At 42.6% G+C, this 18,641-nt stretch overlaps 1 protein-coding gene across 8 annotated transcripts in view; it reads left to right on the top strand.

Moving 5' to 3' along the window:
• Positions 1-9,936: 9,936 nt before the first annotated feature.
• The window catches only part of nfixb (nuclear factor I/Xb), a 129,457-nt gene continuing 120,752 nt past the window's right edge, over positions 9,937-18,641 (top strand). For 2 of the 8 annotated variants that reach the window (XM_079563901.1, XM_079563915.1), the window contains exon 1: positions 9,940-10,612. In XM_079563901.1, coding sequence (XP_079420027.1) covers positions 10,610-10,612 — 3 coding nt within the window. In that variant the 5' untranslated portion in view covers positions 9,940-10,609. Of the gene's footprint in view, positions 10,613-18,641 lie in introns of all 8 variants that reach the window. The other 6 variants (XM_079563908.1, XM_079563907.1, XM_079563909.1 and 3 more) reach the window with 5 other exon arrangements.

Here is an 18,641-nt window from a genome sequence, read left to right as displayed (position 1 = left end):
TACAGCATTTTAGGGCACATCTAGTGAATAGAACTAGAGCTGTTATTTTGCCTTTCTGTGCTTTCTGACACAAACAGTCACATTTGTGAGATCAGAGAGCTGGTTACCCCCCATCTCACAGTGACAACATCAATCAAGCAGTCCCCTGGTGCACCCCTCAGCCCCGCTCCTGTTCATCTGAGGCCTGACACACTTAGGGCAGTCCCCGCGCAGGACGCCAGTATGTAGGGCAGGAAGACACCCTCGCTCACCCCGGGACATGGATGGGGGATGGAAAGTGGGGGGGTGCACTGAAAAAGTAAATGTATCTTTCACTTGTTTCAGTTCAGTTAGTTTTACTGCCAATTGCACCACATGTAAAGCACATTCAGAGAATCGAATCGGTGCAAAAATATAGTTTTATACCGAATTTATATACAGGTTCTTTAATTAATTATGTAAACTATGGTCCATTATCATCCATTTCAGTGTTGGTAAGGCACATATGCATATAGACACACAGAGAAGTGGTTGCCATTCTGCTCCTGTGGCCTCTTCTCTCAAACTATTCAGCAAAGCGGAGGGTAGACTGAAGAAGTTACTGCTTCCTCAAATTTCTCCGAATAGCATTTTAAATTGTAGCAGAAGAGACAATTGCATTAGTAGTTGCCATGATTTTCCTTTTTTTTTAAAGTGAGTGAGAATTTTTTCTCTCTCTCTTTTTCTTGCAGTATAGTGCAAAAGTGGTAGTGTCAGCAATAGTAGTAGTAGGTGGAGTAAGAGATGAAGTGGAATGGGGAATTAGGATCTCTGAGGATATTCAGTTCAGTTATTCTAAACAAAACCCACAACATTTCGGACTGCAAGGCAAATAATAACTCACAGTTAACACTCTAGTAGCTTCTGTTGCTATGTTGTTGCCTGCTACAATGTCACTGCATAACCTCTCATTGTTGGTAAACATTGTGGATGATGGGCGGGGCTTAGCCGGAGGCAGGAAGCTACGTACATGCTATATCACTCCACTTCAGCTTAATTAGTTGTTGTCAGTAATGCAATAAAACTTTTATTTACAGCCCTGAACATTGTTCTCTCCTATTCTTGCACCCACATGTGCAACAGGACAGTAAGTTGTAACTTTACACTTGCCAGTTTCCACGTCACTTCCTGCTCCAGCTGAAGTCACGGATGATATGGAAGGGAATTTGTCAGTTCTACAATTAGGGGTTTGCACATTCACTTTCATTCCAAACAGAACTTTCAAAAATAAATTCCACTTTTATTTCTGTTACCTATTGTGATATCATCCGCATACCCTGTATTATAGTGATACAGTGATACTTGTAGTAGTTGGAAACTAGTATGAGGGCGGGCCCACGTCGTCCTTTCGGGCTGAGCCCGGCCGGGCCCCGTTGGCAAAAGCCCGACCACCAGGTGCTTGCATTCGAGCCCCAACCCCAGGCCTGGCTCCAAGGTGTGGCCCCGGCTGCACCATGCTGGCAATATCACAGTCCTTGCTATAGTTTAAATATTGTAGTAGCCTATTGCTTGATCAGGTATAGATAAATACATTGAAGGAATAAGACAAGCACAGAACCCAGCTGTAAGGGCCCATGGGATGTGGTCAGAGGGTGCTTCAGCGTAGGGTACGGAGGTGATGGGGGGCACAAGCTGGCAAACGAGCAGTCTGCCGGTGTGTACAATGCGGCCTGTTGTTGTTGGGCAGATTCAGGCACAATTTACAGCGATTCGGGCTTCACAAGTGGCTGTGCTGTTTGGCTTGGGCGTGGAGCAGTGAGAACGGGCCGGAACAAAGACAGCAGCACGGTGAGACATTCTGTTAGTCTGAGCGCGGAGGAGACGGCGGGACGGGAATCAATGTGCCCCCATAAATCTCCTGTCACTTAAATACGTATACGCGCACAGGCTGATAGAGCTGCAGTGTTTGTGCTACACTTCTCAAGAGGGGAATGTGGATGTACACTGCTTAACATGTGAGGAACTTACTCACATGGGTCACTGCAGCACACTTCTTTTGTTTTATTATTTATCTATCTTTTCTAGTTTTCAAACCATGAAAGCCCCAACTTGGGTCTAGATCTTTCACAATCCTTGCACATCTCGATTGTTCAGGCTCGTGTGCAGCTTTGTGATGGTGAAGCAAAGCAAGGTACTTCTGCATTAGCAATCAAATAGTGTTTAGATGCACACAGCTCAAGGTCTGGTCATTTCAATGTTTTCCCACAAACCGCTGCATTCACAGTACATTCTGTGGTGGCAAAAATGTATTCACTACAAGCAAATATGTCAGGTATTCCTGCTTTAATTATTGTCAGTCAGCAGTAATTATATTTTATCAATTGTATAAATTGCAAAAACAGTATAGAGCCTTTTGAGTTCATGCTTCATGTTCATATCAGTCTTTTCCGAACACATTCATTTTAATCATACTACAAATCCCAAGATTATTGTGTCCATAAAAAAAAGAAAAAAAGCCTATAATGGCCATTTAAAAATCTAGTGTGACCTACCTTCATCATGCCCTTGCACTGCTTTACCCTCATTGCCCCCCGGTTGCCCACCACCACCACCACCCCTCTTCTAAACAGCACTGTCCTCCCCAGACAGCCCTTCCCTTCGATGCCCATGTCGCTCTGTCTGGCCCGCCCCATTCCTTTTCACCCTCCTGACCCCTGTGCCACCCTGCCCTGCTGCTGTCTGCCTGCCTCTCTTCTTCACCCAAATTACCCACACACCACCACCGCCGCCGCCACACATACCCCCCTCCCCGTCGCCATGTCAACCCCTGTCCAGTCCGCAGCTCTCTCCACATCCCTGTGTCTCATCCCATCTCTCAATTCTTATCATTTTTATATGTTTCTACCAGCGCCTTTCTTCCCGGTGCCATCTTTCTCTCTCCCACCGCACAGATGCCTGGCTCGGATCGCAACAGCTGTCTCGCCATGTGGCACGGACAAGTGTTGCCTTCCACTGTAGACTGGTGTGTGTGAGAGGGGCGGCGGGGGAGGAGGGGTGTATGGTGGGTAAGGGTGCTGGTAGTGGATGGGAATGGATAGTGGAGTAGATTAGTATGAATATTCATGCTCCCTTGGATGTGGCACCAAATCGAGAAAATGGCACCGTAGAGGAGGCTCCACCCAACCCAAATATCAGATAAATAAAGCCAGTTGGTGGAGTGGTGGTCCGTTCTAGGCTATTGTTGTTACTCCATATTGTCAGTCACTTTGTTTGTGTGCGCTACCATTGTGTTGGTTGATGAAGACAGTTTATGTGACAATTGTCTGTGTGCAAGAAGCAATTTTGTCCTCTATGGTCAAAACAGTCCAGCCCCTGAGACCAGAACAAAGGAGGCACATTTAACAATATTAGTCACTGTGTTAAAGCTCTATGTCTAGCCAGCCTTAGCTTTATTATAAACTTTGTGCCTGTAGAGCGACAGCAGTTCTCCATACCTATACAAATAGTTCCCCAAAGCCATGAGTGTCTCTTTATAATTTGAAGTTAATTGCTTATTGGAGGAAACTGGAGTACCTGGACATTGAACCCGGGACCTTCTTGCTGTGAGCGCAAACCACTGCACCACCGTGCCGCCCAAAGTGGCTTGTACACATTTGAGAAGCCCAGTTCAAGTTTATTTTCCTGCACTTACATTGATGTATTAATCACCTGATTATTTAAACAGTAGTGGGCCGAATGCAGATCCCTGAGGTTTGCCCCATGTTTATATTTGCTGAGAAAGTGTAAAATATTGACATTCCTTTTACCCCATGCAGTCCTCGGTCACCCTAATTAATTTCCAGCTGATTTCTGCTCATAGTCAACATAAATATGGTATGCCCCACAAGTATCAAGTCCAGGAGTAAGTCATGGTTCATAAGTCCATGGCACATTAAATCACTATCAAATTGAAATTGCAATCTGATGCAAAACTTTGAATTCCAAAAATATGAAACCCAATGAATACAATCTCGACAAGGATGACTCAGATCAATCAAAGGACATTGAAGTTGGCAGGTTATCAGAGTTTGTGAAAGTTAGTGGAAGTTTCAGATATGCTACTCCCATAATGAGGAAGTGGGTGAAGGATGAAGAGGGCAGGAGGAGACAGAGCTGGGGTGAGGGGCAGTGGATCTGAGAGGAGCAGGACTCTGGTGGCTCTTGCTTTCATTCTGAGCCAGGAAAACAGATTATAGAGAGAGAGGGAGGGGCTATACCATGCAGCAGCACTTCAACATCACTCTCCATCTCTCCACAGAAGTGCACTCTGGTTCATGGACCACCACCACCACCACCACCACCTCTCAACCGAACAAGCAAAAACGGATGAAAACCAGAAGCCATTCATGTTTATTGTAATTTGGAGGCCCAGGCATTTCCTGACATCTTTGGGCCTGCGATGACAGATGCATTACTGAGTCAATCATACACAGGACTTTGCATATAATTGTAATTTCTATCATTTCTTTTCAGAACAGCTACAGAAAGGCTTCTTTCCACTTTTTGTCATCTCCCCTGGACCATGTTCTGTGCGGACTTTTGTGCATGTCTGAAAACAAATGTATTTTTCAGATTGTATAAAAATGCGACAAGATTTGTTCATTTTGTTTCAGAGCACTTTCCAGTTTTATTCAAGCAAAGTTCTATGTAAACAAGGACAGTTAATTCTTTGAGGAGGACTCAAATATATTTCCTTGGAGCTTTTCGATTTGTAATTGCAACCATAAAAACAATGGACTCTAATTTCACCGGACCTTGATCCAATGGCAATTTTAGTGGATCAATTCCTATTGTACCGTTGCATCCTTGAGCCACTGCCATTTTACCTCAAATGTCTGAGAAGTGGCTCAGAACCATTGTTTCCAGCTGCTGTTGTGGAGTGTAGAGCAGATCGCCCAGGTTGGAGGTTTGAGCCCTAATGCTTTTCCTATTGGCAAAACACTGCATTGCCTCCAGTGAGTTCAGAGAGGCCATTGGCACACTGTACAGCTCAGCCTAATTCATTATTATTTTATTACATTTTTATAGACATCTGCACCGCACCAACTACAATGATATGTCTATTTTACTGCTATTGAATGAACACCTCCCTGCACACTTACCGCCGGCGCATGCACAATCCCCTCATTCACTCTCTCCTCTCCACACAGCGAGACTTAATCACACGTATAAATCCGTCTTGCTGCTGGGAGATAAGCCCTTACCCTCCTGAGATACCCACTCGGAGCGCTGCAGTGGTGGGGCCCTGATAACGACAAACACACACAAAACCGCAGCCAATCAGGGACGCTCCAGGCTCCAATCTGCACCAATCACATCCCACCAACGGGCACTAATCTCTGCACCTCACCCCGCAAGGTAGCACAGGAGAAAATTGCAATCAGATAAGCAAAATAATCAGGGGGCATGTTGTAAAGCGCCAGCATGTCACCTGTAATTGCTTAATTGTTTCTTATGCTATGAATCTTGAATCATAATGAAAAAGTAATCATTTGGTTTCGATCTGTGGGTTGACGGAGTTCGCTGGAAATCTCCCAAAAGCTGGTGGTCCTATAGCCTTCTGTACTCACCTTTATGTTCAAAGCCATTCTCTCCAGGGGGTTGGAGTAATTTAAATTATGTCCTTAAGCCTAACCTGCATTTCAAAGACAGAAGAAAAAAATGCTTCCATATAGGCGGTAGCAATTATGGGTGTTATGCAGGATGCAGCCTTTAGAGAATTTATAAAAGGGTGTGTATGAATCTTTTAAGTTCAAATTGACCGAGAGGGGCTTTAGATGAAAGATGTTGACTGTATTAGGTACACCAGTGCTACAGCTATAAAGTGAAAACACTTCAAAGCTCAGAATGGAGAAGAAAGATAATTGAGCTTGGTTAGTGGTTATTATGGATGCACAATCAACTGTGGAGCAATTCAATAAGGGGGAATTATCCAAGGAGTGGAAGTTCTGTTTATTGCTGATACCTGAATATTGAAAAGTTAACTTTGGGTTGCTACTCATCCCTTCTCTAGGGATTATAAGTGCATTATAATATATCTTATTGAAGGAAGAGAAATCAAGTCTGGCTTGTAAATGCATACAAGGAATTCAAAACCAATGAAAAGAAGTAAAGGGCAGGTACGCGGACAAACTTATAATTGTGTTTGTAAATGATCTTTTCATGCCTTATCTATGTGGATATGATAAAATACCCCATCTTTTGCTGTTGACAAGGCCCTTCTGCAGGCTGTTTGAACAAAGTGGATGTTTGGTGCTCAAAACTGGCTCCGATACGAGTGGTCATCTCCACTGCCTGGTAACAGAGGTGGAGCTAACACTGGACCACAGTCTGGCGAAGGTTCTGGCCAATACACAACTCTGGTGCTGTTTGGTCAGACAATTAGTACTTGTGCCATAGCCTTTATCAGGCGGGTCCAGTTGTTTTCATGTTTCAGAATATAAAGCGCCTATGTGAAATCATTGCACATTTTTAAGAAATCTATATAATATAATATGATTTAGGACTGAAGGCAGCGTGCAGCCCATTAAAGTGCACCAGGCAAGGGCAATTCAGAACTGTTTTCCCTGCTTTCCCCCCTATACAGCCTCCCTGATGTATGTCTTTCCCACATGGCTCCAAACCTGCAGTTCAGTGAGTTCACTTCTCATTCATCCTATAGCTCTATAACTGTCCCGCCTGCGTCTGGGTGCATTCAGCCCCTTCTGATTCGGCCCAGTCCCACTGGCCACTGCCCAGGTCAGCATTCCCCGCCGGGATGTTGCTCGGTGGGACTTTTGTCTTGGTTCTGGGTAGACTGCTCTCTATAGAGTCCATTTGTGATCCAGAAGAGAGTCCCTGGGTGCATACTATATGTCTCACTTAGACACTACATTTCTAATACCAACAAACATGAGTCGCATCGAGCTTTCACATTCAATTGCACAAACAAATATCAGTTTTGTTGTTGTTCATTTATTTATTTTTAATCGTTTTGGTCCAGATGATAATAGTGAGGATTCAGTTTAGTTGACTTGCTCAAGAAGGACTGTCTTAATATTTTTATTGCACTAAAATCGATCTGCCTGCTTTTTGAAACAGGGTTAAATGGCACTTTGTTTTTCCATTGTAACTCTTACTTTCTTTTGCCTAAAGATAATTAATGTTTTGTAGAATTGTTTCTTCCCTTATATTTGACTTTGTTGCTACTTCTAGCTAAGAAATCCGTTTAACAACATTATTATTCACTTTTAAAAGTTTTCGATTTAGCCACAATCAATATTCTGCGCATTGTGATTGGTGCGCTCTCAGCAGAAACACAATCAGGCCTGTCGCTGACACAAAAGCTCTGAAATGCTTTAAACAGCGAGCCTGCTTATATAGGCCTACGGTACATAAGGATCAAAGGAAGAACATTTTAACGGCACGTTTTTTGTTGCTGTTGTTTTCTTGTTGTTTTTACCGATTTACGCATGACGCACAGGAGGCACGCGGAGGCCGCAGCTGCAGGCCGTGCGCAAAAGGCCACACACAACCTTTCTTCCCCGTTATTGTTGAACGTCAGCATCCACGTGCCCAAATTGATGTTAATTACCATGCTACATTATTACGACAATTTTAAACGAGTGATATTCAGTAAAACGTCGTCATGACGAATGGAGGAAATATTTGGCCTTTTTCCAAGATAAATGATTTTTGAGTCATTGCGGAAATAAAACAATCCAAGTACAAGTATAGGCCTATTTTACGTCATAACATTGATTTTCAGAGTGGGTTTTATTTTTATTGCGTGTGTGGAATTAATAACAGAATAAGCATCTAAATAATGCGTATTCCTCTTATTTGTTTACTTGTCTGGCTACAGGTGCTTCTAATAATCACCTGTGAATTATAGACAGCAGCTCTACCAGTCTTTCAAACAGCCTACAGATGTGTGTTTTAAAATACACTATAGGCCTACCGGTTAGTGACAGGACAGGACTTATAATAACTTTATAACGTAATCAGAATGGCAGTTATTGCACGCTCCTTGCCAATTTAAAAATATATAAAAGGCCTAGTGGGCCTGACTAATCTCACAAAACTATTAATTATCGTTTGAATATCTATATTTGACCAAAAAATGGGAAATGAGACTTTTTGGAAGGGGCCATTAAGCTGGCCGTTCATTGCTAGTCCTGAGCATATATATATTCGATGTGTTTCTAAAAACATATTTAGGATACATGAGAATGACCGTCCAAAATAAACATCATTTGTTACATGAAGTCAAGTGCTTGCCATTGTTTTCCATTTTATGACCATTTTGTCAAAAAAAAACAAAAAAACGTCTTTCTGCACCATGTCCTTCTTGGTGCACATAACGAAGCTCCCCACCGCACCCCACCCCACCCCCCTCTTTTTTTTTTCCTTGTGTAGTGATGTTTGCAGAAGCCACATGGTCCAAAAAGTTTTTCAGAGATAAGTGCAGGTGTCCGTGCATGGCCAAGGCAGCGATGGCAATTGGGGATTGGAAATTACGCATGAAGGACGCACGGGACAATGTGGTTTGACGTGAGCGCGTGTGGTCTGCTGAAGACATGATGAATGTTTTTTAAAATCAGGCTTAACACAATATTATGGCCATATTTGTCATTTTCCAAACAACACTGAAAAAATGAAATATTTAATAATAATAAAGTAATAGGCTAGTTAATTGTCTACAGTTAAATGCGCACATTTTAAAAAGTGACTTTGGGTAAAGTAGCCTACCTGTTGCAAAAAAAAAAAAAAAAAAGTGTTTGTGAAATTGATTGTTACAGCTTTGTGTTATAACAACTCAAATCTCCGAATAGGTACTCAAAAAATATAATTAAATATCTGTTACTAATGAATAGTAGCTAATAGATAATAGATAATATTCCAAATTTTTTACACTTTATTCTGCATCTGCATTGTTTTAAACGAGTGGAAAGAGTGGAAACTTTGCTTTCATAATACATTAAATATATTTATTTATTACGTCTTAAGGCCTTTATGATAGAAATAAAAGAGCTTCATTTTTGTCTAGTGTTTTTTTCTCTCTCTCTCTTTTTTTTTTTTTTTAAGTAGGCCTACATAAAAATTAGACTTAAGAAGTGTTGCAGCAGACAATAAGTCAAACTTTCCTATAACTGATGACTCCCAGGTTTAAAGTGCACCTGTCCAGAGGAAAAAGCAAAGTGCTGTTGGAAAAACAAAAACACACACACAAATAAAAATGACTTAGATATAAACACAAAAACACTTAGGCAAACAACAGCGAACATCAACCAAAGGGGAAAAATCCAACTGAGTAAAGCTATTTGTAATGGAACAAAAAGTCCATTATTTATTTATTTGTATTTGTTTGTTTTTCTTTGTTTATGGACGCTTGAACGGTAAATCGAGCGAGACAACACTGGGGAAGCATTTTTATTCCACCCTTTTTTCTTTTCTTTTTTTTCTTTTTAATGCACCTCTGTATACCACAACAGCTGAACAAACATGACGCAAACTCTTCAGTGGAGCAAGGCAAGAAGGCCAAGAGCCAAGACACTTCAAATAAGCCACACAGAAATCATACCATTTCTGATATCAGCCTAAATGAGTCGACTTTTGGATCAACTGGAATAGAACAGTAAGTGATTGTAAAAAATAAATGCATAAAAAAAAGAAAAAAGAAAGAAACCTACATTAATCAGAATGAGCATCCAAGACTTTGTTAATCCCTAAACAGACAGCAGTTCATTTGGGAAGCACTTAAAGGGCTTGACCTTTGGACTCACCTCATGCATCTCACACTTTACTCTTATATTCATCATCTGACAAAAAGCACCACATAACGGAAGCCTGTCCTTACGCCGCGCAGGGCTTTTAGGGGTAACACCGCGCGGAGCTCGCTTCCCGCCCGCCCTCCCTCTCTCCTCTCCGGCCCCGGGCTGCCCCGCTCAGTCTCCGGTGAGAGCTACTAATCCCCTGCGTCCACGGTTTACAGTGAGCCCGTATTTAATTCCCCCGCAAAGCCCCAGCTGCCGCCCTGGTTCGTAGCTCAGTGCGCCAGACTTTGGTTATTAATAATTCACCAGCGGCAGGCACAGCGAGGCGAGGGCAGGCATCTCGGTCCGCGCGCGCTGTCCGGAACGTATAAGCGAGCTCGCCATTTCTACACCCCCTCGCTCGTCCCGCGTACGAGCGCAAACAGGCGCGATATATACGCGGCGAAATCTGCGCTCTGGGGTGACCGCGTCTCGCCGTGCGTGGCCGGTGCCAGTAACGAGGATTCCGCGGAGCAACAGCTGATCGTTTGAGCAGACAACGCGCGGACTCGGGTGGACATTACGTACCGGAGGAGCGAGAGGAGCGGAGAGAGGCGTCCCCCCCCCAAGAGCACACTTTCGGGGGACTGGACTGGGGACGGAGCGAGCAGAAGTCGGATCAGACCTCTTTGGATTAGCAGTGGTGGAGAATGTCCAGCACGGAGCAGGTCGGCTTTTAGGGCGCCTTTTTTTGTGTGCTTCCGGTAGCCACGAGACGCAGAGCACTTTTCTCTCTCCCACGCGCCTCACTTTTTGGAAACTTTTTGGATAGTGGAAAATGGGTCTTTGAAAGGGTTGGCACTTTTCCCTGCACCACAATGGTACGTGCTGTGAACTAACTTACTTTCTCCACAGCTTAACGATGCTTATTACTTGGCTATAAACATTATATATATATATTTTGCCATTTCCCAATTTTATGTTTGTTTTCTGATCAAAGTCGAGCCAAGTCGCACCACCTACCTGCCCACTGTCACACGTCAAGGTTTACTTTCACACTTGTGTTTTTAAAAGTGAAAAAGTGTATTTTAATGTTCAGTTTGACGCACGGAGAGTTGTGCCAAGGAGTCCTGTGATGTGGGTCACTCTCTACACTATTAATAGCCACATATATGATACGTGCTATCGTGTATCAGTAAATAAATAGGCGCCACAGCGCTGAATAAAAAGGTCAGTGACTTGTGCAAAGAAACAGAATCCACTTTAACAAATGCGCAAAGCGTGAAAAAAAAAAAAAAAGTTTTCGTGCGTAAATGCAAAGGTGAGACGTGCATGATGTTTAGGATGAGGCTGAGGGTGACAGAAGCAAAGTGAAAGGAAGCAAGAGATCTAAGAGTCAAACCTTCATGTTAGATTATAAGATATAAAAACAAACAATAATCATGATAAAGATGAGAATCGCTTTTTAATTTCTGCAGGATATCAAAATGTGCAAAACATAAATTCCAACATTCAAGAAAATGCCATAAGTGAAGGAACAGAGAGCACAGTGCATTAATGCCCTTCTGCCCTGTTCACACTAAACACTATTTTATTTTCCTCTAAAACAATCTCACACAACAAATATACAATTACAAAATGTTGAAAATAGAACTGCATATGGTTCAGCATAGGATTACACATTCCCTTTATTAAAAAAAAAAGATTTTCTGTTTTTGAATGCCTTGTGACATAAAAAAAAATGAGATTCTTGTTTAGGTCGTAAAATAGTACCTGTAATATTTAGGTCTAAAATAAACCAAAATTGGACTAAATTATTTCTTATTTGTTTCTAAACCAGAAAAAACACATCATTAACAAATATTGATATGAGCTCCAATTAAAATGAATTGACCCTGAGTACCATGGACCAGAAGAAGCAACCAGTACCATCAGTGGTACTTGTACCACAGTTTGAGAATCGCTGCCTTAGACCACCATGGTTATATGTCACCTTAAAAGGACCGTATATAAAATAATAAAGTTAAGTTAACAATAGGCTTTTTCATCTGTGTTGTTAGTTTGCATGTGAGATTAAGGCATTAGAGATACAAAATGTCTTCACGTTGGGGAAGTCGTCCTGAATGATAGATACATGTCTTTTTGCGTTACCTTGAGATTAGTTTCTTATATGTTTCTATATAAAATGAGGCTCAAAACGTCCATATCCCCTTAATAAGTAAGTGCCAATGTCTGCATGGGATTCTTTCAGCCTCAACATTATTAATGTTCATAAAACCAGGCATCACAGGTCATGGACGTTGAACCTTCTTACATTGTAAAGGTATTTCCTCCTGCTTTTTTGGCCCCTTTACCCGTGCAGCATGGATACAAACTTATAATACACTTTCTTCTTCTTTTGCATAATATTTTACTTATCAGTTAAAAAGTTTCGACTCTTCAAAAGCACTAACACTAAAAAAGTCTGTTTATGGCCCAATCCTCACAACTTCCTTGACCCATAGATTTTCTTGGCACGAAATGAGTCAAGTCGCGCAATAGTTAGGGGAACCTCCCACATACAACCTTGAAGCCGTGCACAAGCCAGGAGAGGGATCTTATTTGCACATGAATATGGAAGATTATTAGTATGAATAATTATTTGTTTACTGCACTGACATGGCGGAGGCCCAAGAAGCTCATCAGTTAAAATGATACAGAATTTAGGACAGGCCTCACATGGGATTATCTCCGCACTTGTTATTCTCCCACTCGTAGCCACTCACCTCTTTTTTAAAGTGAAGGCGTCGCTGGGAGCCCGTGCCAGGGTGAGTCAGAAAGCTCTGGAGGCATCTGTCAGTCAGTGTCAGATTAGCCCCCCCTGAGGCACCCCCCAGATCTGCACAAATAAACATCTCTGCACCACTTTTCCTCAACATCAATCATATGTACAACAGCAATGTACGGGTAAATGTAGCACAGTCCCAGGCCTGGATAAAAATATACCTGCTTGTTCTTTTCTTCCCATTGACCTCATCATAAAACACTTTAACTTATAGTGTCTGGTATTTACGTGTCTTCCAGTCGTTTTAAGTCGTGCTTTACCACGTCATGAGTTGCTATGTAAGCTCTCAGTCGTACAGGAGTTTTCCTTTGTAGAAAAAACAGTATAAGAGCCATTCTCAAACAACCAGTACAGGTGACGACAGGAAACATTACATACTGCAGCCGTACGCCAGTTTTTCTTTTAAGCGATAGTAAAGATTGATTGATTAAAAGGTATGGCTTTAGATTAAGGTGTGCTCATTAAGTATTAATAAGCATTAGTAAACATTTTTGGGATAGGGTTAAGGTCAGGGTTAGGTTAAAGGGTCTATACAGAGTTTTAAAATGTCAAAATTATGTATTTTCCTCACCCTACATGTTCCAGCAATGTCCTACAATGTAGAATGACCCCAGACCTGTTCACCACTGCAGTTACACGTATGACCTGAGGTGGCAGTAGGGAGTATAAAATGGCTAACTTGCATCTAGCCCCTTTAAGGGTTGGCTATGAATAAGCGTATTATTAATATGAATTAATTATCATTAATGGCCTATTAGTATGTTAACAGATACAAGTATATTAAGTAGTGTGTTAATACTTTACAAGCACATTATTAATGCTTATTAATACCTTTTTAATACTTAATGAGCACGCCTTGATATAAAGCGTTTCCGATTAAAAGCATAATTTGATGAACACAACATAATCATCTCCTTCCAAGCAAGAACTTCTGGGCTTTCTGAAAATAACAGCACATAACTACTCACTTTTACAGATGAAGCTTTGTTATTATACTGTATATTATGAGCACCTTCGTTATAACAGTGCTAAATCACAAGTCACTGTTGGTTTAACAATCTCTGAGAAAGTTTGTCATCTGTCCTTCAGGTTAAACGCTGCACAGATAAACAGGCATTTAAAATTATTTCATGCATTTCGAACTCACTCTTACACTTACACTTGCAGTCTTATTTGTGCATGTATTCATCCCCGATTGGACCAGCTCACTCGCCTTGGCCGTTTCTGCGGTGATGTCACACTTTTACTGTATACGCTATAATGCGTTGAGATGTTTGTCCTGGCCTTGGCGTTTCCTTAGCAAAATAAACAAGACTTGAAGCGAGCCGCGCTAGCTCACCCTCGAGTCTTAAGATGGAAAGTCTGCATATATCGTTATGGAGTAAATATTGGGATACTGAGCTCATGGTTTTGTCGAGGTGATGGGGTCTAAGCTCTAGTAACTGGACTAATCACGGGTCGCTTCCCCAGGATGACAACCGTGTTGTATTTGTGTAATGTAAACTGCAGACTGCCGTGTTTGACAGATAGAGTTGCACGCTTTAATTGTCTGCGAAGTTGGAAGACCGTGCTCATTGTGACATTCGCTGCTTCATTCACAGTAATGAAATGATCTGGAATACAAAAGAACCGTCTTAAGTTTCACCACAGAAACAACGGCACATTCAGAATTGGTTCATTACAGAAGTTTGTCCGTCAGAGTGGACACCAGGTGTTTCCTGCTGTCAGATTCAATGACTGTCAAAGCCGTGACACCTTAAATGCCCCCATTAGCAGAGCACGGTCACAGCTTTACCATGCTAAAATGTTGCTGCAAAAACGAAAGGGAAATTGTATAAAGCTTTGGTGTCTGGTTTAGGTTAAAGACATTGATCTCTTTTACTATTCGACACAAAGAGTTTGGGAACTTGTCTCATCCTCTTGGGGTTTGATTGACAAGTAGGTTAAGCAATCAGGTAAGTTAAGTTGTAAAGTTTGTTTTCAGTGATCCCGTGATCTCGGAGAGGAAAATGTAGAGACTCTAAATGAACTGTTGTGATTGGACAGTCCCGAAATCAGATGGTGGAAGCAATTTGCTGTGAGGAGGATTCCAGATGCTACTGCATTCGAAAGTAGGACCTAGAAAGGGCCAGGAAGCGGAGCTGACGGTATCACAGCAGATGTTAGGGTTTTCATACATCTTCTTTCGTTTGATTTGTACATGTGCATTTGTATACTTTATTACCCCTGTAGGGAAATTTGTCCTCTGATTTTGACTAATCCTTCAATCAGTGCCTCAGGGACACCTGTCAGGGTGACACATCTCCAGATCTTCAGCCAGAATCTTGCTCACTATTTCCTAACTAGATGTTTTAACCTACTATACATGTCTGATGGGATGGGCCCCTCCTCGAACCGCCACCTTAACGTGGTGGAGGGGTTTGAGAACCTGAATGATCCCGGGAGCTCTGTTGTCGGGGACTTCGTGCCCCTGGTAGTTGACGGGTCAGACAAAGAGCGGTTCGGAAGCCCCTTAAGAGAGACCCACAGGCCCGATTAGAATCATGAGGCCGTCTTTCCGTGGACCTACCACCCGCAGGAGGAGCCATAGGGGCTGGTGCAATGTGATTTGGGCAGCTCCAACGGATGCCCCGGATCGATGGATGGATGAATGGATGGGCCGTTACTCCACTTGGAAAACCCATCGAGATACAAGTAGAACATGCAAACTCCACACAGAACACGGAACGCGAACCTGGGACCCTCTAGTGCCAAGAAAACATTTCTGCACATGTCATCCCACAATCTGCAAACATTTAGACAATTGTAGCAAAGGAAAAAGAGGAATCAAGTCATTTTCTTTAGTTGAACGTCATATCTTGCCTCCATTGTTTCGTATCATGTTTAAAACCCGTTAACGCCGTAGCTGGAACCTCCAGAAACATGTTCTGAAATGCGGGTGATTCTGGCTTTAGTTAGCAGTTTTCTCAAATGCTACTACTCTTGGACGTGCTTAAAATGGGATCGATGAACTGAATATTGATTGTCAAATGTAACACAGAAATCGCAGTTGCACGACACAAACTTCAGGAAAAAATTCCGTGAGAGAAAACACAGAAACATTTTGTGCAGGCCAACCATACCAACAAGTGAAACGTAAAATCAGAAATATGAGGAATAATAATAAACTGTCCAAATTAAACAGTAGAAGACAATGTGGGGGAACTAATTACACATCAGTAAAATGTGTAAAGCGTTTGTAGCTCATATGATACGAGCTTTGGCGACGCGTCAACATGGCTGCCAGAACATCATCATCTCCAGCAACATCGAGCCGCGGCGATGTGTAAATCAATACAGTTGTCGAGATGCATAAACGTTTTCTCTGGCTGGGCTTCCACACTCTGCGCACTTCAAATGGGAGCTTGGAAGATGACACTGAGAAGACTTCTGATGCAGATTTGTTCCAAATTTTTTGTGTGTGATCCCATAGAAGGAAAAAAAAAAAAGCACTATCTACAGCCAAGATTATTCAGCAGCATTCAACATATGAAACACTAACAAAGCAAAAAAAGGAGCAAAAAAAGCCTTGTGTTTTCTGGCTCGTTAAAAGCAGTTGTCATTGTGAAGTATTTTGTCGATCTGCGGAGGTAACGATGATGGTTTAGTCACGATGTTGCTCATACTCAATGCACCACGTTTAATGTCAGGGGATCATGGACTCACACCGTATGAACAGAAATAGTACAAGTGTTTTCCAATGCAGTGAAATAGTAAGCTCTGGGTTTGACTCCAGGTCATGTGAGCCCTTGTGTGGGTTGAGCATGTTCCTCCACAGTCTATGGGCTTGGAAAAAGTTCCTGTGAGATAAACACGCAGCTCATCCCCCAAAGTTCTACGACCAAAGTTACTTCCAGGAGGCTTTTGGTGCATTCAGGCCATTCATCAAGTCTGGCCATATTGCATTTTGAGGAGTCCAGTTTCCAATGCCAGATCCAAGTGTTGGTAATGTTATGTTGTGGCCCACATGAATGTCCTGAATCTCCCCAGTTAATCTTTAATGGAGCCCTTGCGTGATCGTGGTGCGTTCTTATTAAGGCGTCCCGATCACGCTGCCATCTCATTTCGAACCCTGCTCCAATTACTTTATCAACACTTAACCTCGGCATTAATTGGTTTCACAAGAGCCCAGACTGCACACCAGCTGCGGAACCGAGTAATTTGAATCTGCTTAATTTGGGAAGGTGCAGCTATCTCCTGCTTTCCTAGTTTAATTTGAAACAATACATGTTTTTTTCCTCTTTTCTCTCTCGTCTTTAGGGCCTTAATGAGGAATTAGAGCCAATAGCATTATTCATTAAACTGTGCTTGCCAGCTATTTATCACTGTAACAATATTAGCATATTTGTTTGAATTTTCAACACTTTTCTAGCATTCGAAACCAGGTTTAGCATTTTTAATAATCTGGCAGGGAATGCGACGCACCAAATTGAAAGCAGAAAAAGAACCGGTAGCGAGCCCTAGAAACATACTAAAAAATCCTTTATAAATCCTCGTGCACATCGGCAACGCGCACGCTCGTCTAATTACCGCCTCCCCCGCTCCCGTCTACTCTTCTGCACCTCCGGAGAGATGCAGGTGTAAAATATCACATTTTTCCAGGATTTCTCCCTGAGGTGGCCCTGGCTCGGACTCACACGGCACCCGAATTTCTCCTGCTTTCATATTCCGTGATTCGTTTTCCACTACAAACATGTTCCCCCTCCCATCGCGGCCTTGCTTTGAAGTGCGTGCCACATGTGCGCAGGTTTGTTTGCTTGTTAGCAGGTGAAGAATGAGCAGACAATTAGGCTGAATGGATGGAGGGCCGTGGAGGGTGTCTGTTAGCGTTAGAATCTCGCTGCTCCAGAAAACCCGTCGTAGATGCGGCGAGTGATTAGCGCGCTCAGGTCTGTGAGAGTGAAGCTACCTGCCTCTCATGAATGATTATAGAGGTCCTAATGGCTGTGTGCTCAATAGAAAATGAAAGGGGAGGGGGCTGTACATGGTTTGATTAATCCGATGCCATGAATTACATCCAACACAAACATAACCTTGTGCACGTAGTTGTTACAGGAGAAGTCTTCCTCAGATTAGACGAATGGAAAGATAAAGAAGTAACTTTTGCAGAGTTCTTAATGTTAAGCTATAGCGAATCTTTGTTCGCAACTTATATTTTCCACTCATGCGCTTGTCCTTCACGCTTGACTTACAAAGCCAAAGACTATGCCTTCCCTCCTACTCTCACTTGTGAGCATGAGCTTTGGGCCATGACCAAAAGATCTAAACAACAAACAGATGAGTTATTATTTGACCAGGAAAGTCCCACTGAGATTAAGAATCTCTTTTACAGGGGTGTCCTTGCCCCGGAGGGAAACCTCTTGTACATATTGTTAGTGGTAGAGGAAACATACGCAGACACGGGGAGAACTGCAAACTCCACACAGAAAGTGACAGTTTCCTCCATTGGGTCTGTGAGATAGGGTTGCGTGAAGTTTCTCTACTTCTCTGCTTCGAGAGGAGTCAACTGAGATGGCTCGGACATCCGTCTTAAATCTTTTTTGGACGTTTCCCATGGGGAGATGTTCTGGGCATGTCCCACTGGGAGGACGCCCAGGGGAAGACCTTGCACATGTTGGAGGAACTATCCCAACAGGCCAAGGAGCACCTTGGGATCGTCTCATACAAGCTGGAGGAAGTGTGCACATGAAGGAACGTCTGAGCATCGTGGCTAAGACTGAACCTTTCACTCAGCCCTGGCGGGAGTGCATAAAATTTAACAAATAGGAGTAATTATCTTGTGTGTAATAAATTTAACTTTCCCTTTTTGCTCCAGGCATTTGAGATGAATGCTTTCTTGAGGCATTTGAGCAAAAGACTAATTTCTATTAATTTCAAAATAGGCCATATGGATTAGGCATATGCTGTTAAACAACAAAACATGTAGCTGATAGCGCGCACACCATAGAGTGTGACAGAAACATGCCGTGAGCTGCAGGGAACTCCTTCAAACCACTAGTCTAGATTCAAATGATGCTTTAACCGAGAGCTGACCCGTTCACCCTTTC

Source organism: Gobius niger, assembly GCF_951799975.1.
Source record: "Gobius niger genome assembly, chromosome: 10".
Classification (NCBI taxonomy): domain Eukaryota; kingdom Metazoa; phylum Chordata; class Actinopteri; order Gobiiformes; family Gobiidae; genus Gobius; species Gobius niger.
Note: the sequence above shows the minus strand (reverse complement) of the source record. Positions and strands in the feature narration are given on the sequence as shown.